Source organism: Capra hircus, chromosome 5, assembly GCF_001704415.2.
Source record: "Capra hircus breed San Clemente chromosome 5, ASM170441v1, whole genome shotgun sequence".
Lineage (NCBI taxonomy): Eukaryota > Metazoa > Chordata > Mammalia > Artiodactyla > Bovidae > Capra > Capra hircus.
This window is the reverse complement of record NC_030812.1, coordinates 20825765-20848736: the sequence shown is the minus strand read 5'-3', so window position 1 is coordinate 20848736 and position 22972 is coordinate 20825765. Positions and strand designations below refer to the sequence as shown.

General features: G+C 34.6%; 1 protein-coding gene across 2 annotated transcripts in view; it reads left to right on the top strand.

Annotated features, from left to right (window-relative positions):
• Nucleotides 1–22764, top strand: part of DCN (decorin) — a 36700-nt gene extending 13936 nt beyond the window's left edge. Inside the window, exons 3-8 of one of the 2 annotated variants that reach the window (XM_005679813.3) lie at nt 2440–2552; nt 8915–9128; nt 9935–10048; nt 14377–14470; nt 18300–18438; nt 22363–22764. In XM_005679813.3, coding sequence (XP_005679870.1) covers nt 2440–2552; nt 8915–9128; nt 9935–10048; nt 14377–14470; nt 18300–18438; nt 22363–22557 — 869 coding nt within the window. In that variant the 3' untranslated portion in view covers nt 22558–22764. 2 annotated transcript variants of the gene reach the window in all.

Sequence of the window (22972 nt, the reverse complement as noted above, 5' to 3'; positions counted from 1 at the left end):
AATCATCTGAAAAAATGAAATTTTCATACTGCCTTACCTATTTCATTTGATTGCTGTGAGATTAATGAGGTAACATATTTTCATTTTTTATAAATTGTAAAGCTATGTAAATATAAAGTTTTAATAATAGAATATAAATTTGTTAAGTCTCTCAAGTGAATATGAATTTTCTAGCAATTCAGAAATTGTAGGGTTATGATTTTAATCATTAAGATGACTCTCTAACAACTAAGCTGCAAAAGCCACAAAACTGATTTTTTTTAATGATAAATCATCAGGGGAACAATGTATATAATTCACCCCACATAGTTCTTGTTATTATAAATTTCTAGAATGACAACATAATCAAAATGATCAGCCATCCAGATATATCATTTTTTGTCCACATCTGAAATGAACCTGCACTTTGGACTGAACAACTGTTAAGGCAACTTTGACACTGAACACTAGAATTCACATTCAACTATGTATAAAAGTAAGCAAAAGTGGAAATTAAGACTTGGACAAAGAAGCCCATGAAGTAATAATAAAATGTAGGCAGTAAGTTTTTTCCAAATGAAAGGAAACGTGTCTTTTCTTCGTTAAAGAACATTAATTATCAAAGATTTGGCAGAAGTCTGACACTCCTTAATTCCTTGAAATTAGCAAACTGACATTTCTGAAAATGGCAATGATCATGAGTGTATAGTACAGTTAAATATCCTCCTACAAGGTAGCTGTTCTGTGGTTTGCTGTTTGTCACTGAAAACACTTCATTTCTGTTATTCCTCTGTGAACTATTTCCGTAGTTAATTCTTAGAATATATTTATGCATGTGCAGAATCACCTGCATTTTATATTCAAATTTATAACCATAGCTAACCACTGAATTGGAAACTATAGACTTTTTTCCACTATCATTAGATCAGTAATAATGTGAAAATTATTTGGAAAGAAATTAGAAGTTGGTGATTTCAGATACATTTTCTGTAAGTTCCAAGGAAATATGAAGATAGAAATACAGTTACCTTGATAATCTACCTTCATATGCTTCTATATAATAAAAATCAAAAAGATATCTTCCCAACCTAGTTATTGTATACCCTGTTATAATTTTCCTTTTAATTGAAAACTGTAGATTGAATTCTTTTTTCCATGAGAATTTGGTCAATTTCTATCTTGTGCCTGCTATATCCTCAGGCAGGGCCTACCTAATAAAGTAATGATGTCTAAAAATATTCAATAAGCCTTTATTGAATGAATGAAAGAATGATCTTCAGCACTTCAAGTTTCACATATGATGAAGAGGTTAAAAAGCATTTCTGATTTGTTATACAGTCTTAAAATATTAATATGAAAATGATCATATGAATTTGAGTTAATAAAATATCATCTTATATTAATATGGGACAAAGCCCATGGAACAAAGTAAGGCAAAAGGCCTCAGTTCAGTTCAGTTCAGTCGCTCAGTCGTGTCCGACTCTTTGCGACCCCATGAATTACAACACGCCAGGCCTCCCGGTCCATCACCAACTCCTAGAGTTTATTCAAACTCACGTCTATCGAGTCGGTGATGCCATCCAGCCATCTCATCCTCTGTAGTTTAATATTATCTCCATTAACATTCATCATGATAATTTATTTTAAATGCCGTACCTTTTGTAGGAAAGCAATTTATCCTTATACATCTAGTGGAATGACTATGAAAATGTTTTTTTAATACCATAGAATGTTTAGTTTTTCAAAGTATTTACATTTATAAACTAAAACCTCAGTTATTTAGATCCAAATTTAAGTCTGAAAGTAATGCTTTGTGTAATACATTTTAGAGAAGTTACAATCACAAATTTTATTCATTTTATTCTGATTAATAGTCATAAAATTGATACTGTTTTGTGAGTTAAAACTGAAAGAACCATTCTCCCAGAAGTTTGAATAAATTTTCAAGTTGTTGACACAACAGCATGGTTACATATTCACATAATTTAAATTTTATATGTAGATCTGTGACAGGGCTAAGTTTATCAAAAGAATATTTGATGATTTGGTTAAAGTTCTCTACTGAAAGTATGTTTATATAGAAAGGTATAGATTTACAAATCACTCCCACTTATCAAAGAAATTACTCTCTAAAATAAGAACAATGAGGTGAAACAGACTGTGTACTGAGACATTTGAACCATACCTGGCAAAATATTAATTTTTATTTTATGCAAAAGAATAATTACATGGGTAAATAGTTTGCTCTGTTTATGATTTTTTCTAATAAATCCTTTGACTTTGTTAGAAAAGGCAAAGCAGATATTTTAAACAACAGTTGATATAATTCCTAGAAGAAGACAAATATGATAGTGGAAAACTATCACTGAAATACTAATGTCTTTGTAAACACATTCTTTGTGACTCTGTGGTCATGTGTCCCTTTTTAATGACTGCATGTTGCTTTTCCTCTCCTGCTAGGTCTGGAAAAAGTGCCCAAAGACCTTCCTCCTGATACCGCGCTGCTGGACCTGCAAAACAACAAAATAACTGAGATCAAAGATGGAGACTTTAAGAACCTGAAGAACCTTCATGTAAGAATTGCTATTTTCTTGAGCTATAACAAGATCTGCAAAGTATTTTTGAAAGCAAAACGTACGTGAGGTCAAGAGTGCTCCATGGTAATAAATAACCACATAAGTGTTTATTAAATTCTCTTTTTAGGGAGTGATGGAGTAAAGCAGGATATTAACCCCTAAAAATCAGAGGCAATTTTCTCACATATACCCCTATATAGGCTTCCCAGGTGGCTCAGATGGTAAAGAATCTGCCTGCCAATGCAGGAGACTTGGGTTTGATCCCTGGGCCAGGAAGATCCCCTGGCCCACTCCAGTATTCTTGCCTGGGAAATCCCATGGACAGAGGAGCCTGGCGAGCTACATTTCATGGGGTCACAAAGAGTGAAACATGACTGAGAGCAGCAACTCCTATATAGCTTTAGTATAGGCTGTCCAAAAGATACATTATATCTTAATCTTCTCACATTTCATTGATAAAAATCTTTCTCTTTCCAGTATCTTTCCAGAACATTCAACAGGGGAACAAAATGGACTGATCTTAGTTTATTTCATTGTTCTGTTTCCTTTAGGAGGCTCAAGAGACATGGGTTTGATCCCTAGGTTGGGAAAATCCCCTGGAGGAGGGCATGGCAACCCACTCCAGTATTCTTGCCTGGAGAATCCCATGGACAAAGAAGCCTGGCAGGCTGACTCTGTCCATGGGGTCACGAAGAGTGGAACACAACTGAGGGACTGAGCATGCACATGCTGAATCCTTATCTGTATCTGTGTGTGTATTCTGATTTTTCACTTCCCTCTAATCTATTATACCATAACACAGTCTACCAGTCAGGATTCCAACAGAAAAGGGATGTTATAATCAAAACAGTATCTACTTATCAACCTTCAGACAGCCAAGATAAGAAAAGCAATAAACATTTACCTAGTAGGAGAAAATTTACCAGACTTTCAAAAGGAAGCAAAAAATTTTTCCTTGACATTTTAAGATTGCTTATGAAACAGTTAATAAAAATAATAGCACATAAATAAAATATCATCAAATTACTGAAGTAATGTAAGCACATTATGATATAAGTAGTGAATATTATGGGCACTAATGATGAGAAAAAAAGAGACATGTTCCTACATCAGGTTACCCAGATAGTGTTTTGAGATAATGAGACAAAAGGGTCATAGAGGATTAGCAGAATTTTGAAAGAAGAGAGTTTTCTGTGCAAGAGGAAGGAAAGGCAGAAGAAAATGAGCGAGAGACAAGAATAGAAGATGGCTAAAGTGAAAGATACAGGCTCCAAAATAGTGGAAGCTAAGGCCTGAGGTGGAGATGAACGCTGGACAAGTGGGATCCTTCTCCACTGCCAGGACACAGGACACAGGAAGATGAGTGGGACCCTACTCATCTTCCTCTGTTTTTTCATGTTCTGATTTCACTGGGAGTGAGCTGATGGAGTAACAACAAAGTTTGTTAGTGATTCTTTAAACTAACTATTGAATAAGTTAAAAGAGGCAATAATAAAAAAGTGAATATATTAGCTTCAGTAAACAAAAATATCAAATGCTTCACTTTATTTGCATAAATTTACCCTCAAGCTGCTTTGTGAGAAAGGAAAAGTCTCTTGATCTCAACTTCCTGTTTGTTTAAATATTATCTCAAAAGTTTGTTTAAACTCCTCATACCTTAAATAAGAGATACCTAGCTTCTGTGACCTTCTCACTAAATCTGATGTCTGTAATAATGTGTCCTTTCTTTGCTTGATCCCCTCCTAAGTATGTTTGTAGGCAACTTATCATCTTGGCAATCCCTTTCTTTCTAATTTAAAGTATATACTGGAAGAAGAGAGAGAGTTTATTAGAGCTTCTAAACATTTAGAGGATGTTAAACAGCTATTTTTCTCTTACTCTTTCATTCATGATCATTTCTATCCTTGTTATTATGCAAATAAACATCATAATTTTAGCAAAGAAAGCCACCCTTGAATGAGAAGGGAGAGAAATAAAAATTTACCAAGGATTGAAATGGAAAGGATTTAGGAGAAAAACGTTGCTTTTTTCCCTCAGTCAGTTCAGTTGCTCAGTCGTGTCTGATTTTGAATTTTTTCAGTTTACAACTGCACCTCCCTATGAGCGGTATGTACTGCTTGAGAGTAGCTGTATTCTTATAAATAGCATAAAAACAAATAATTATTCTATAAATAATGGAAAGTTAAACATTTTAATCCAACATTCTGTGTGTTTCCTTTGAGTTAAAGTTTAGTTGCATTCGCGCTCAGTTGCATCTGACTCTTTGCAGTCACGTGGGCTGTAGCCCACCAGCCTCCTCTGGCCATAGGATTCTCCAGGCAAGAATAGTTGAGTGGATTGCCGTTTCCTCCTTCAGGGGATCTTCCCAACCCAGGGACTGAATCCATGTCTCCTGCGTCTTCTGTGCTGGCAGGTGGATTCTTTACCATTGGGTCACCTGGGAAATAAATCTAGTAAAAAACTTGTTTTAAGTTAAAATGAACAAACATCATCAAGGGTTGAATAATAGCAAACATTTGTTTTTTTTTTTTTGGATTTAATAGATACGTGTTTTTTTTTTAATTGATTGAAAGAGTCTTTAAATTCTATAGTGCTTTAATTTTCAAAAAGCAAAGCACTTGTTTAATCATTACTATGGGGCTTGTCTAATGGGTAAGCTGGTAAAGAATCCACCTGCAATGCCGGAGTCCTGAGTTCAATCCTTGGGTTGGGAAGATCCCCTGGAGAAGGGGATCCCGTGGCTACCCACTCCAGTACTCTGGCCTGGAGAATTCTATGGACTGTATAGTCCATGGAGTCCACAAAGAGTCAGACACAATTGAGCGACTTTCATCCACATACTAAGCACTGTTTCTAATATCTTTTATTCATTAACTTATTTAATTCTTATAATTATTCTTATGAAGTAGACACTCTAGACAACACCTTAATACAGATGAGGGCACACAGACATGTGAAGTTATGCTACTTGCTTATTGACACACAGCAAATGATAGCCAGAGCTTGAGATCTAAGCTCAGGAGCAGTCTGGCTCAAGTCTGTGCATTTATAGTTGCCTATAAATATGATAATAACAATAAAATTCCTTAAAAAAAACCTCTGGTATAGTATGAGCCCTACATTAGTGGCTTTGGGGAAAGTTGAACATACTATTAAGATGGGTTTCAACATTTTTTCTTTCACTTTTATTAAACTATAATTAATATACAGCACTATATATCTTCACCAGGGATACCATGGTGACTCAGCCAGTAAAGAATCTGCCTGCAATGCAGGAGACCTCGGTTCGATCCCTGGGTTGGGAGGATCCCCTGGAGAAGGAAATAGCAACCCATTTCACTATTCTTGCCTAAGAAATCCGTGGACAGAGGAACCTGGCGGGCTGCAGTCCACAGGGTCACAAAGAGTCAACTGAGCGACTAACACTTAAATTTTCATACAACTTTAAGGAGTACAGCATAATAACTTGGCATACATATATTGTGATTACCATAGTGTGTTTAATTAATATCTATCATCTCATACAGATATTAAAAAAGAAGAAGAACAAATGTTTTCTTTGTGATGAGAACTTTTAGGATTTAGTCTGTCAGCAATGTTCAGTGTTCACTATAGTCGTCACTTTGTACATTACATTCCCAGTATTTACTTGTCTTAAGACCGGAAGTATGGACCTTTTGACTACTTCCTTTAATGAAGGTGGAGAAAATGCTTTTATTCCTCCTTCCACCCTATTTCTATTGCCACTTTTTCATCTATTCACTTTTTCATCATCTCTCCCCTACCTACCAGGCTACATCACTTTTTCTTTAGTTACAAAGAAGTAGGTAGTTCTGATTTTTAAAGCCTGTGCTTCAGTTTTAGGTTAAACGGCACTCAGGGCATTTTCTGATCCTCAAGCAACAGTGTCCCTCCTAATTCGGCTTCTCTCAGCCCGTTATCTAAACAATGATAGTCCATTTCTGCTTGTCTTTCTTCTTTTCATCAGCTGATCTCCTGAACAGTATATGTGGTTTATCTTTGACTCTTCCTCTGGTTTATTTGGGCTTTGTCATTACTCAATGTAATTAGTCCACTTTTTTCCATATCAACATTTGCCATATAATGTTATAAACTATGCTTTCTTAAATACCTATCCCTGTGTATAGAACTAATGTTAGCCATGCTCAGCAGTACTATGTATACATGAGTAACTTTTTTCACACGTGGATCTGTTTTATATGAAACTCTAATTTATACAGGTCATGGGAAAGAATCTGCCTACAATGCAAGAAAAGTGAAAGTGAAGTCGCTCAGTCGTGTCCGACTCTTTGCGACCCCATGGACTGGAGCCTACAATGCAAGAAACCTGGGTTCATTCCTGGTTCAGGAAGCTTCCCTGGGTAAGGGAATGGCAGCCCTCTCCAGTCTTGCTTGAAGAATCCCATGAACAGAAGAGCCTGGAGGGCTATATAGTCCATGGGGTCACAAAGAGTCAGACACAACTGAGCAACTAGCACTTCACTTTATATCATGATGATCAAAATTTGTAGTTTATTTATTTTCCAGTGGAGATTCTTTTTGCTGGACTAGACCTTTTCTACAAACAATGCTATTTGAAAGTTGCTTTGCAAGAAAGCAGTCTATATACAAGATTGATTTTTTTAGTCCTCACAACAAGCCCCTGTAGGTGTTGTTATTATTTCTGCTTTACTGAAGAAAAAACTGGGGACAAATGTCACACCACCTCCAAAATATAGCAGCAATTATTACTATAGCATACTCACCAGTAGAGACATTGTCTAGTTATTATCTAGTAAAAGAAGTAATATTTTATTACCTGAAATGTCAGGTAATACATCAGCAGGTTGACTGTTCATAATAGGTTTAACATTCAACATAAAATAAGACAGATTTTTCAGACCAGGTTTAATGCATTTAATTATATCAGCCTTTCAGAATTTCCTTCCATGGATGGCAATTAAGGACATCCTGTGTTTACATTTAAGCATCCACCATTTTGACTGTTTTTTAATGATGCAAGTCCTCTCTTCTCTCCTCTAGCTCTGGCTTTTACTGATTTTTCTGGACATTTGCTTATTAATATCAATTTCCTAAGACTTTAACCTTCATGTTTTTTTTTTAACTTTCTGTAATAGTTACTGAAATTTCCTAGGATTTCATTTTAATCAAACAATTCACCTGTGAGGATTAGTTAAAAAGATGAACTTATTATTTGTAATAAGTTTTAATTAATCAAATAATGTGAACTACATGAGAATGTACATGGGTTATTAAACTAGCTATTACCTTCTAAAAATAGTCTTATATTTTTGAGATGGAAAGTTCCCACTGTTCTATTCCTTTTGTTCTTTTCTTGCCCCTTTGCATTTTCACATGTGCCTAGAAACAAACCACAATTGAAAATAGAAGTTTCTTCGATCTTGATAAAATTATCCTAAATTCCTCATGATAAGCCAAGTTGACATAATGCAGTGTGGTTCTGTATATACATAGATCATTGGAAGATAACTGAGGTAGTCCAAAAGTAGGTGTAGCAGTATTTATAGTATAATAATAATGGCTTACAATTAATTTCTTTTATTAGGAGAACTTAGAAACACACATTTTAAAATTACAAAAAATTAACATATTTGACTACATAAAACCATTACGTGCAAAATGAGCAGAAACAAGAAAAATACAATGTATCCATAAATCATTTATTAAAATACATTAAACATTAAGAAAAATGAGAAGTTTTGTGACCAAGCAACCCTTTTCCTCCAAAAAATAAAGCTAATGGTAGCAAAATAAAAGGAAATTTCTTTAACCTCTCAAAAGACAAGGAAATGCAAAGTAAAGCAATGAACTACAACATAATGTGTTGATTTTCAAACTTTTGGAAAATGATTATATTAAATTCCATGAGGCTGCGAGATAATTTTACTCTCTTGCATTGTTGGTGATGGTATAAATTAGTGCCACCATTTTGTAGTGGATTCCATGACAATAGCCAGTGAAGACAGACTAAGAGGTTGAAAAGCTGACTGGAGAATGGAGGTCTGTGGCACTAGATTCTTTCCAGGTCACTCTAGTAATTTCAATATTTTGGAGCATTTATTGTTTAAAAATTAAATAGCTATATCTCTCTATGTATAATCCACTTTTTATCAAATTTCTCTCCCCTTTTCTCCTGAAGTTCAGGTTCTCATGCGCTTTTCAAGTATTTCAGTTTAATTTTTTTCCAATTTCTTCTAATTTTGCAGATTTCTCTGCTAGTCCCATAAATGGAATGAAATTACACACTTGCTTGACATACATATTTTATGAGTGGAAGGTTCTGGAATTAAGATGTTGCTTTTGTTCACTATCTACAGACACTGATTCTCATCAACAACAAAATTAGCAAAATCAGCCCTGGGGCATTTGCTCCTCTGGTGAAATTGGAACGACTTTATCTTTCCAAGAATCAACTGAAGGAATTGCCAGAGAAAATGCCCAAAACTCTTCAGGAGCTGCGTGTCCATGAGAACGAGATCACCAAAGTGCGAAAGTCTGTGTTCAATGGATTGAACCAGATGATCGTCGTAGGTACAGATATTCTTATAGCTCTTAAACCAGGATTCAAGGTTCACCTTAAGAGATTACAAGTAAGCTTTAGCTACAGGAAGGTAAATTAGCTAGAATTTACAGCTCTTAAAGCATGTAGAAATAACAGTAGCTGGGCCAGGAGAAATGGGTATTGAATCTGTGTCTTACAAAAATTTTATTCTTGAACTTGAGGATCTGAAAATGTAGGAAGAAGTCTCTAGGGCTGATGCTTCACTACCTACTGCAGGCCCAAGATGCAGGATGTAATTAAGCTGTGCTTAATTAGAGATATTTGGAGAATACCTTTTCATTGTAGGAATTTGTTCTAGTCTGAACATCTATAAATCATTGCTTTAAATAATGTGTTCTAATGTTTTTCTCTGTATGAGATAAAATATTTGTCATATTATAATTGGCTTACAAAAAGCTAGATTCATATTATTTAACAATATTTTAATATATCTAAATAATTGCCCCATAACAAGTGTGATTTATAAACACTAACTTTTGTTGATTTCTAGGAAAACCTGTGTATGGACCTTAAATAATTTTGTTGTTATATTGTTTTTCATATTATTACTTTTTCCTAAGTCATTTTTGTTGTTGTTATTGTTTTTGGTTATATTAATAACGGAAACTTTTACCACATTTTGCCATCCCTTTGAGACACAAGCCCTTTAATTTCTCTTTTGTATTTTCAGTCAAGTTGTTATTGATTCAGATTTTTTCTTGTTGAGCAGCCACTGCTCTGGCTTGCAATTTCCTCAGGTTGTCCTCTAAAAGTTTTGCACTTATTGCATTTATAGAACTTGGCACCAACCCACTGAAGAGCTCAGGCATTGAAAATGGAGCCTTTCAGGGAATGAAGAAGCTCTCCTACATCCGCATTGCTGACACTAATATAACTACCATTCCTCAAGGTGATGAAAATTCTTTTTTTAATATACATTTTGTTCATTTGATTTTTTAAAATTAATTTATTTATTTTAATTGGAAGCTAATTATTTTACAATATTTTAGTGGTTTTTGCCACACGTTGACTTGAATCAGCCACGGGTCTTCAAAGCAATTTGAATATCTAAATCCAAAGGCTTTGACACTAAAAAAAGTATGTCTTTGAAAATTTGGATGGTGACTCAAATGGCCAACATTATTTCTAGTAAATTCTCTATCCCTTAAAGTGTTCCAGCAAAACTAGCTGGCCACTGGGCCATCCAGGCTGACTGTATAATGGCTAGACTCTTTCAGCTATAAAGATACTTATATCTAATGTAAGATGCAAATTAACAGACAATGATTTTATATTACAGAATTGTGATATCATAAAGAAAAAAATTATAGTTGTTTAAAAAATAGACTGCTTTTGTAATACTTTGTTTTAAAAAATGATACCATGGAAGAACGTCTGAAATTGAGCCAATTTTTACTGAGTCTCTAATCCCTTAGAGAATTCCATTGCATTTTAGGACATTCTAGTCTCTACTCTCTGAATAACAGGATCCACAATGGTCACGCTGTAAGACTGGTGGTTATATGTTGTAAAGAGTGTGGATTTTGAAGTCTGCTTGAGTTCAGACTGTCACTAATTGGCTATGATCTTGGACAAGTTATTCAACACCTATGACACATTTGTAAAATCATAAAGTGGTAATAATATTAGTATCCACTTAATTGGATTGTTTTAAAATTAAATAAATGGGAAAATATCTGGCCTGTAAATAAGTAGTGGGTTATTGTTACCTTCTATTATTCATTAAAAATATTTTAAATACTCATTTAGCTTAGGCAAAGTATAAGCATGGAGAAAGGGCAGTGAATAGGATATAGGCCTGCCTTCAAGAAGCTTATTACCTAGAGCAAAGCCGGCAAGGAAACAGCAATCATCATAGTCACAGGGATAAGCTCACATTCTAAGGTTTAGTCAGGAGAGGCTTTTAAGCCAACAAATCAGCAAAAATAAGTTTCTTTAATTTTCACATTTTTCTGGTCTCAGGTATTCACTTCAGTCACACAAAACCTCCTCCGTACTCTCAAATTTTCTCCTCAATCTGGCCTTTCCTCAGTTTAGATGTCTTATTCTTGAATTGATACAAAATATAGGTACTTGCCCACAGAAAACAGTTATCCTTTATTGTGCTTCTACTGAAATTTCAGGTCTAGAGAGTACTTAGTCCATAGGATGGTTCTTACTACCCCTTGCCCTCTCTATAGTATTTTTGCTACAAAGCGTTTTTGATACCCATTGATAGCAACTACTGGTATAGATGATAGATAGATGATAGATCAATAGACAGATGATAGACTGATAGATAGAAGAAGGGAAATTGATTTATAGTTCACAAAGTACTTTCATATTGGGTCTCTGACTTGTTACATGGTAATAGGTAATTTTTACATCACCAATGCAGGGATTTTATATTTGTAAATATATTTTAATTTACATTTACAATAGTACATTTTATTTTATATATATATATATATATATATATATATATATATATATATATAATCTATAAAGCCTCAGAGCTGTAGGAGGTAAAGTAGCTGGAATTTAAAGTCCAGGTATTTTTTATTACTTCATGCTACCAGATGACTTGCATTAAAGCACATTCTTTGATTTTGCTGTCCTTCTAATTACATCTCCTAAATATATCTCAATAACACATTTCATCACTTAGTGATCAGTTTTCCTTGATTTCTTATATCTATTTATTACTATGCTAGGGCTCTTTTCTCATCTTTTCTACTTGCTTTTATTTACTAAACTCTTAATAGTATTGAAATCATAATAACTCAGTTTTATTAAGCACTTATACCAAATGCTTTTCATGAATTCTATAATATTATGCCAAATGCTTTTCTTGGCCTCCGTTATATGAATTTCAAAATGACCCTTTTAAGTAGTATTATCACACCTGTCTTATAATTGAGGAAAATAAATCTGAAAGGCACAAAGTAAATTGTGACCAAAGCCTCCAAGCTAGGCAGTGGCACAGCTGGGTTGTGCTGGGCTGATGCCATAACTCACGTGTTTGACCATTTCATTCTTCCTGTGCATATCTATACCTGTGTCATGTAAGAGTCTACCTTTCCTAGACTGGTGCCCTTACGCCTGAACGTAGCCTCTTTCCAGGAGTCTTAATTTCCACATGTTATCTCCGCTCAGAGTCACGTCAAAAGGCAGTGGAGTAGAGTAGAGAGATTTTAAGTTCACACTGTGAAGTCAGACCTTGCTGGGTGAGAGGACTGACTCATTCATTTAGTTATCCTGTGACTTTTGGCTTATTATTCCACACTTCCAAAACCTCAGTTTTGCTACCTATAAAATGGTGGTATTAGTGACACCTCTCTTGTAGGATATTTGTGAGGATTAATAGATATAAATAAGACTTGTACACACGCATTATCTGGCCCAAAGTAAGCTCTCAGCGTATTTTATCTTAAAAATGGAAAAGGAAAAGAAAAAACAGTAACAGGTGTAGAATCTTTGGCTAAATGCTACTGTGGCAGAGGCTAATGATGTTTTTTATAAATTTTGATCTCTCTACCCTCCTATTGCAAACTTCTCTTTCACAGTGAAACTTACCATAACTTTCCTTTTGGGAAACTGATGTCCCCAAAGGGAAGACACTTAGAAATGAGGTAAGAATGAGGGATGTGGTGATGATTGTTGTTCCAGAGACACTACATTTTTAAAAACAGCTTTTCATAGTGACAGGGAAGAAAGGATGTACCTTCACTGCTTTGCTATACACTCACTTGCTTTATCTATGGGAGCATTTTAAAAATCCACATTTGTATATTCTGAGACTAAAGTGATTGAAATCCCTTAGTCCTTATTGACTGTGATTTCCTGACATTTATTTGCAAGAATCATGCCATTGTTATTTCATTTTCTTCAGTGAAGAGCATGTTATTCTCTCTGGCCGTCTAGGAGCATACCACAGTCCCCACTTAGTAGCTAGATAACCTACAAAATGGGTAACTGTGAATCTCTGTTTCTTCATCAATGAAACAGAATTAATGAAAAATAATTTATATATTGAAAAAACTTACATGAGCTAGGTTAGGAAAATGCTAACCTCAGTGTTCAGCACATAATAGACAGTAAAGCAGAAATTCCTTTCTTTGGTATCTCCCACATAAATCATACTACTGTTGAGAAATTAATAGTCATTTTCGAATAAAATATGGAATAAACTTTTACATTACATGGAATGTTTTGACTGAGTTCAGTGTGATGTAGTGAAAATTTCAAGCCAAACATAACCTGTGATTTTCCAATTTTATTCATTATAGACAAAGAACCAACCCTATCTGCTAAGCAGATGCTAGTTCTCCATGTAACCAATTTGCTATTTTCTTTGTAGTTGTTGCTGTTCTTGTAAATGGAACAATATGTAGTTTTTAAAAAACTGTATAAAAACATAATAGATCCTCAGATGGCAAGAGGGAATGAAAATATAGTATTGAAACTTTTATACTTACATTACTACATTTTTAGAGGTCACAGCCATTCATGAGGTACTATCCAGAGGTTTAGTTGATGTGTTGGATTTCAAATTATTTCCCCAGGTGCCCTACATATGGCAGGTCACTTGATTATAGGACTCTGTATTCCTCTTGTATAAAGAAATAGTCTTAATTTAAAAGGATCAAGTAAGCTCTTTCTACACATCATGTTCGGAAACATTTGATGTTTTTATGGAAAAATTTATTAAAAGTAAAGCCAGCACAGTATATAAGTGTTAGTTATTAATGAATCTCAGTAAGGAAATACATGATTAAGGTTGTTTATAGGTTGAACTTATCCATAATTACTTATTTATACTTCAAATGCCAAAAGCTTCATTTTAGAGTCATTATCCTTTGTCAATGGCAGTGTGAACCCATTAGCAAAGGTGTGAGAAACTAACGAGATTCAAAGTTTGACTTCACGTCTACAACTGTATTGACAGTGTCTAGGACAAAAATCTACTTCATGATAGTCTACTACATAGCAAACACAGTGTGTGAAAATCAGTTTAGGAGAAAAGTAGAAATGGCTTGTACTACTTCCGAAAACATGTATTATTGCAAAAGGGATGAAGGAAAAAGATGAAAAGCAAAACTGATGAATAAGATGCAAAGCAAATCCTTTGAAACTGAATGTCATTTGGAAAATTGATGACATGTGTCTGCATTGTCTTCATACATTCTCTAATTATATTTCTCTACTAATTTAACCTCCTGTATTTCCATATTGCAGGTCTTCCTCCTTCCCTTACTGAATTACATCTCGATGGCAACAAAATCACCAAAGTTGATGCAGCTAGCCTGAAAGGACTGAATAATTTGGCTAAGTAATAACGTTATTTCATAATATTCTATCAGTGAAATGGATCAGTATATTAGTGCCTATACGCTCGGAATTAGAAACATGATGATTGATTTTTTGCCTGTACCACAATTTTTGTTTTTGTTACTAATAACCACAAACTTCAGCTTTGTTGAATTATTAAAAAAAAAAACTAATGAAATAGTGTACTTATCATAAGTCCACTAACATCAGCCTTATATTTTATGAATACCATACTGTTTTTAGATTAAGATATATCATATGTACCAAGTATTTGATTAAATCTGTATTCTCATTCAATATGTTCTAATTTGATTGTATCAAACTGAAGTCTAAGAAATTATAACATAGTATTCAGAATTTGAAAACATATTAAAATGAAAGCTACCAGGGCATGAAAATATTGGGCATCTTACTGCATGTATTAGAATACATATCATGTGATTTTCTAACTTCTGTTCTCCGAAGAACTTAAAATGTCTCTCTGGACAAATGTACTCTCAAATTTTTTTCTGAGCCTTCTAAACTTTTTTTTCCTTATAGATGATCATTAATGCCCATTCTGCTTTCTAACCTAATTTCAGTTTTGTTTTTTTTTTATATTTGTAATCTGGCGAAGCAGTAAAAAGAGAGTATTGGCAGACCCTTTCAACTGTCTTCACGAACAGTCTGCTCCTGATTCACATGTACTTGAATGTCCTTGCTGAGAAGCATAGTGTTATGCCAAATTGGCTCACTCCTTTTTTTGCACATAAATTTCATCATGGATTAATAAATACAAAGTGTATCGTTTATCTTTGAGAAATACGTAAAAGCAGATGTCTATGTAATGCAGATTTCCCCTGTGTCTGTGGGTATCCCCCAGTGACCCAGGGGAGCGTGAGGGATGAAGGTGGTATATGCATGTGACTGTAGCTGCAATATATAACCCTGGTGCCTCAAATGATAAGAAATCCATTGTCTAAAGCAATTTTAATTAGTCTCTAATGGAGAAAATAATATTCAAAATAGTGTTACCTACCTTTCTATGTTGATTAAGCCTCTCTAGCTAGAGAGAAATATAGGAAGATAAGTTGCATTTCTCACTGTGTAGCAGTGTCTTTGAAAGAAAGTGAAGCTGCTCAGATCTGTCCGACTCTTTGCAACCCCATGGACTGTAGCCTACCAGGCTCCCCAGTCCATGGGATTTTCCAGGCAAGAATACTGGAGTGGGTTGCCATTTCCTTCTCCAGGGGATCTTCGCGACACCTCTCCAGGGATTGAACCCAGGTCTCCCACATTGTAGGCAGACGCTTTACCGTCTGAGCTACCAGGGAAGCCTTGGATTATTATTAGTAGTATTAGGAGGAGTATAAGTAGTAGGGATTGGCAATAGTATAAAATTCTAAATGTGGTAAATCATTCATAATATTGTGCCATTTTAGAAAAGTAAATTTATTTTGTACTGAAAGTGGTATGGAGACTTTACGATTCCACACTTTAAAATTAACATCACATACTTTTTATCAAACAGAAGCATAAAGAGCTAATAAACTTTGAAAAGGTCAATAGGAATGAAGATTTTTGTTTAAAATGATTTTTAATTCCAGTCATTAAATAAGAGAAAATTGCCTCACTGGCCAGGCAAAAACTTTCTCAATTCTTGAATTGATTAAATATATTTCTGTTTGGAATCAAGTTCAGAAAAATCTATCTCATAAATTATCAAATCCTTATGTTGTTTGCTCCTCCCTGATTCTGGAACATGAGAGGTACATTGGTGCTAAAAATCAAAACTGTGAAAAGGAGAAAAAAGCAGCCACTAATCTCAGAATATTATTGCAGGGCAAATATTCCAGTTAGTTATTAGGAACAAGTAAGGCCAAAATCCTGTATGTCCCTCTGTAAGAATATAAAGTGGTTTTTCAGGTGAACTGCCCTTTTCTTATTAAGCATATATAACCATATTCTCTCCTAATTTTCTTTGATGGAAAGAATCATGGTTTTTGAGCCACGTCTCCTCTGTCCTCACAAGCCTAGAACAAAAGTCTTTCACATAATAGGTTCTAAAAAACATTTGATGAGTGAATATAAATTGACCATTGAAAATGTAGTTTCCTTCAATTAAATTATTAGGAGTATTATATTTTAAGAAATGTATTAGTCCAAACGGGTATGGGACTTGGAGTGCTATAAGAACTAAGAGTCAAGGTTCTGAAATAGAAAAGGAAAGACCAGAAACAGATGAAAGTGTAAGACTGAGGGAAAGACAAAATATTATGGGACAAGGTGCTAGGCTGATAATCAACAAGTAAGGCAAGCCGCCTGTGTTATCAATAGCCTAAAGTCAGCACACTTTAATCTCAGTTATTTCAAATACCAAGTCATGATGAAAATTGGAAGACTTTGGTTACCTAAAGTGAAAGTCGCTCAGTTGTGTCCGACTCTTTGCAGATCCCATGGACTATACAGTCCATGGAATTCTCCAGGCCAGAATAGTGGAGTGGATAGCAGTTCCCTTCTCCAGGGGATCTTCCCAATCCAGGGATAGAACCCAGGTCTCCTGCACTGCAGGCAGATTCTTTACCAGCTCAGCCATCAGGGAAGCCCTATATCAACATCTAAATCCCAAAAGGGCTCAAAAATCTCAACTCACTGAAGGCAAGCAGGAATCATTCTTCAAAAAGGGCCAAGTCTTTTTCACTAAATTTGAAGGACTTTAGAGATTCTTCTGCTTCCTCTCCCTTTGAGCTTTCTGGTTCTCTTCCACTACTTGGTTGCCTCATCTCTCTCTGCCCTTTTGGATTGACAGCACCTTGGTGCTGACAGATACTAATTCTGAGAATGTTGGGTCCAGTGGTTCTGTCTTCAAGTCAGCTTATTCTGAGTTTTGAGTCTGGTTGACTGTGAGGGAGGGCTTCCGTGGTGGCTCAGTGGTAAAGAATCTGCCTGCAAGGCAGGAGCCACGGGTTTGAACCCTGAGTCTTGAAGATCCCCTGGAGAAGGGCATGACAACCCACTCCAGTAGTTTCGCCTGGAGAGTCCCATAGACAGAAGAGCCTGGTGGGCGCCAGTCTATAGGGTCGCAGAGAGTTGAATATGACTGAAGTGACCTAGCATGCACTGTGAGGGAACATCAAAGCTGCAGACTCACACTTGCTAAACATTTAACGAAAAAAATACAACCCAGAACCTTGAGTGGCATTGTATGAGAAATGGAAGAAGGGGCAAGATCAGGGTCAGAGATCAGGGCTCTAGGCTCATAGCTCAGAGATCAGTGTCAGAAGCCGGGAATATTGATACCAGGCCTATTCTGACAGTAACAGATTGTCATTGATAGACTCTTTTAACCATATTTTCTGTTGAGCTTTCTGGCAGGTAGATTTGTTGACATTACAAACTTTCACTTTTTATTTACAACAAATAAATTTGTCTAATACAAATACAATTGCTTGCTTTACAAAGTGACCCAGATAGTAATAGTGTCCCTTTCATTTTGCCTCAGTTGAGTAAACTGCATTCATTATACAATCAACTCTTGATCACATCAAGCTCTGGGTTAGTACCAGATATACAAGACAGTCACTCTTCTCAAAGCAAGACACACAAGTACACAGCCCCTTGAGTGTTACAAGAGGGTGACAACAGGGTGCTCTATGAGCATTCACTAGGGGCAGACTGTATCTGAGATGAAACCTTAAGAACAAATCGGCTGTATCCAAGCTCAGATAGTTTGGGGAAAATCACATTAGGCAGAGGTAATAGTACAAAAACAAAACAACAAAAAAATGCCTTTCCTATTGTAAGAAGGCATCCATGTGCAGTGATCCATTCATTTCTGTTTTCTGTTGCAGGTTGGGACTGAGTTTCAACAGCATCTCTGCTGTTGACAATGGCTCTTTAGCCAACACTCCTCATTTGAGGGAACTTCATTTGAACAACAACAAGCTTGTCAAAGTGCCCGGTGGGCTGGCCGACCATAAGTACATCCAGGTAATATAAAACCACTAACTATTGTGAGGAATATCTAGGGAGCAAATCATCCCTACTGGGATGCCTGGAGGCAGGAAATTCTGCTTAGAAATGTTTTTGCAGAGAGATATTTTTAATGTTTCTACATGAATTTTCATTCTGGTTCTGTGAGATATATAGGTTTAAATTAGTATTAATTTTTTTTTAATTAGGACTACTACCTTGAACTTACTATATTACTTGCTTCCAGAATGTAATTTATTTTTTTTGAAGCAGGGTAGTTTCAAGTCACAGATCAGTGTTACAAATACATAGTGTTTAGATATCATCTGTAATCTATGCATATGAAATAAAATAGTTTTAACTTTGAGTTTCAACAAACATCTTGTAGGTCAAAAGACAATGTTTACCTAGCTGTGTGACTGAATTAACTTCATATAAATTATCAGTTATCATATATTCTTAAAGATAAGAAGATATGGTTCAGTGGTTCACTATGCTAATAGAGCTTTACAGTTCATAAATCTGTAAATGTAAGTCATGCTTATTACTTTAAGTAGTCATAGTGATTTCATATATAACAATATAAGATTTCCATTGTTATCTTGAGGAAATTAAACAAACATGTTGTTTAAATTGTGTATTTTTAAAAGATTATATATATGAAAAGCTCAATATATAGTGTGTCTTACTGTGGTCACAGAGATAAAATTATCAAACATGCCATTTTGAAATCTTTCTTGAATATCAGCAAATTTCATGGACATTTACACAGGGCCCCGCATTCAGAAGGACCTTGCTCTTAGTTTCCCATTTCCAATTGGCATCCGTGTAGTCATATTACCTACATTTCTCGAGGCTCTTAGCGGTTTCACCTACTCTACTTTTTTGTTCTATATCCATATAGTCCAAATATTTTTAAATTATGTAATTATCCAACTATCACCACAATATAGTTTTAGAATATTTTGATTACCTCCCAAATAGGCCTCTTTCATATTTATTTCTAGTTGTTCTCAATCTCGTCCTCAGGCACAGGGAATCATTAATCTGGTTTCTCTTTATATGTTTCTTTTCTAGACATTTCTAAATGTAATCATACAAGGTGTGGCTTTTGTGGTTGGCTTCTTTCACTTATCAGAGTAATTTTAAGTCATCCATATCACAGCATGTGTCAGTAATTCAATCATTTTTATTGATGAATTGCACATCATTGTACAGATATACCACATTTTATTTTGCTAGTACTATACCTTTTGATAACTGTAACTTCTGATTATGTTTAGAAATGAGAAATGAAGTTCCTCTAACCTTGTTCTTATTTTTCAAAATTTTGGCTGTTCTTGTTTCTTTGCATTCCATTCAAATTTTAGGGCTGGCTTGTTCATTTCTTCTCAGATTGATTGCTAGGGCTTCAATAGGAATTGTGTTGAATCTACAGATCATTCAGGAAAGAATTTTCCTTGCAATGACTTTGAGTCTTCAAATGCACAAACATGGAATATCTCTCTATTTTGTCTTTATTTTCTCACAGCAATATTTTGGCATTTTTAGTATGCAAGTTTTACATTTTATTAAGTTTATTTCTAAATTTTGTGTATTTTTGGTGCTGTTATGGATGGTTTCCTTTAATTTTATTTTTGAATCTTTTTGTTAGTTTGTAGAAATTCAGTTGATTTTTGTGCATCTATCTTCTGTCTTAGTGCTAGTATCCTGTGCTAAAATTATTTTTAGTTGTAGTACTTTTAATACATTCCTTTGGATAGTCTACATTCAGGATCTTGTAATTTGTAAATAAAGAGAATTTTAATTGTTCTTTCTCATCTGAATTTTTAAAATTTCTTTTCTTGCTTCACTGCATTGGCTAGAATCTATGGTACAATGTTGGTAGAAGTGATGGAATTAGACATCTTTGAACACTGGGGTACATGTGACCTCCAATTAAAAAAACCAGAAATTAGACATCTTTGTTTTATCCCTATTTTACAAGGGCAATCAACCTTTTGTCATTAGGCATGATGCTAGCTATAGGTCTTTTGTACATGTTCTTAATCAAGTTAAAAATATTTCCTTTGATTTTTAGTTTACTGAAAGTTTTTATCAGAAATGTGTGTTTTTTCCCAATGTTTTCTCTTTCTGTTGAGATGATTATGTGATTTTTGCTTTTATTCCTTTAATATGCTATATTAACTTAATTGATTTCCAGTTAAATAAATTTAAATCCTTGAAAAAAATCATGTTTGGTTTTGACCATGGTGAAGTCTTTTTTTTAATGTTGTGATATATAATTTCCCAATATTTTGTTAATTTTCTGTCTATATTCATATGTGATATTTTGACTATAGCTTTCTTTTTTGTGATTTTTGTTTAGCTATAAGAAAATATTGACCTCATATAATGAGTTGGAAATTTAATTTCCTTTTTACACAGACTAACACTTGCTTTATGACTTGATATTTCCTTCTCTTATTTTAACTATTATCCATAGACTCTCACCAAGCACCTCTCCTTTCTTTTTAATTATTGTTAAGCAATGGAGACTGTCAAATGACAACAAGAAATTTTCAGTTTGAGAATCACATGCACACATACACACACACACAAACCTTACAGATATTGTTTTGATATTAATATCCCTTGTTTCTGTTTTTGTAAGACATCTATTGTTCTCTTCATAAACCTTTTCTTAAGACTCTTCACCAGGATATGAATATAAATATTCTGGTGGGTAGAACAATAATTCAAGTCAGTTATTCTAAGGAAGGACCTCATAGATTTCATAGCTTGCTTAAGGAATTATTGCTTTACCATTATATTTTTGCCTTGGTTTATGGTCAATCACTTCTATTCTTCAGAATTCACATATAAATAATTTGAGTAAAAACTCATTTTCAAACTTCTTTTTAAGTCTGATATTTAGTTTTGCTAAAAAAAAAAATCTATGAACAAATTGCCATTGTCTTAAACATAATCATAAAATATATTTCAGAAAAAATTTCTAATGAACTATAATGTTATATTCATTGAATAGAACTTGTAACAGAGAATACATTTTTGTTAAAAATTTCTAGGTCTGCTTATTCCAAATACGGTGACATTCAAGTATTTCTTAGAGTTTGTGATTTTTAATTCTGATTCTAATACTCTATACCCTCTCATACTTTACTATATTCCTTCCTTATTTCAGGTAATTCTTTAAATAGTCTAAAATTTTATCTTTGCCCTGAAGATATTTCATGTGGACACAATTTATGAAATAACCATGAAATCATTCATTTATTCATTCAACACATATTTATTGACCATCTACTCTGTTCTAGCATGAGCTCATAGCAGAAGGATGGCCAGATCAAGTAGGATGTGTCATTGGGAGAACTTTAGATTTTACTCTGCGTGAGATGGGAAGCTGCTGGGGTACTGAGGCAGGATGACATAACTTGCTTACTTTTTAAAATAATGGTTGGAAGGAAGGAAAGTAAGAAGGTAGAGAAGAGAAAGAAAGAACAGACTTCAAGAAGGCAAAAGAGGAAACAGGAAGATCAGAGCAGCTTCAATAATTTAAAAGGAGATAATAGTGGCTTTGCATGAGGTTGTAGGAGTAGATATGGGGAGAAGAACTGGATTACACGGTTTTTTTTTTAAGGTTACACTAGCAGGATTTGTTGATGGTAGGGCAAAAAGTGTAAGACAGGGAGAGTCAAGGATAATGACAATGTTTTTAGCCTGAATCACCTGGAAAGACTGAAATGCCATATACTGAGATGAGGAAGACTAAGGAAGGGAAGAACAAGATTAAAAAGGGAGAGAGAAATCAAACATTTGGTTTGATTAGTATTAAGATATTTAAACTGAGGGATGAGCATGCTAAAAAAGAAGTAAGTGTTTACCTGTACAGTCTCCGTATATTTAGAGAAAAATAACCATGTGCCATTATTTGGGTTGCAGGTTGTCTACCTTCACAACAACAATATCTCTGCAATCGGCTCCAACGACTTCTGCCCACCCGGATACAACACCAAAAAGGCTTCTTATTCAGGAGTGAGCCTTTTCAGCAACCCAGTCCAGTACTGGGAGATCCAGCCATCCACCTTCCGATGTGTCTACGTGCGCGCTGCTGTTCAGCTTGGAAACTACAAGTAGCTCCCAAGAAAACCCTCATTTTTATAACCTGGCAAAATCCCATTAATGTCATTGCTCGGAAAAAATACAAAAAAAAAAAAAAGAAAGAAAATTAGATACTGGAAATCTATCTGCAATGTGGATGTTTTTCCCACATGACTTATTATGCATAAAGCCAAATATGCAGTTTAAATAATTGCCTACAATAAAAAAATATTTTGCCTGCCATTTTCAGAATCCTTTTTTGAAGCTTATTATTGATGTTAACTGAGCTATTGCAGATATTATTCTTTTACTAAATGTAAAATTTGGAGTAAACAATTTTAGTAGAGCATTTAATTTCCAGAAAGAATCAAATAAAGATGGTATCAATCTTCTGTAACTCACGACGGGGGATTAGCTCCGTTGACATAGTCTAGCAATGTATTCATCCCCA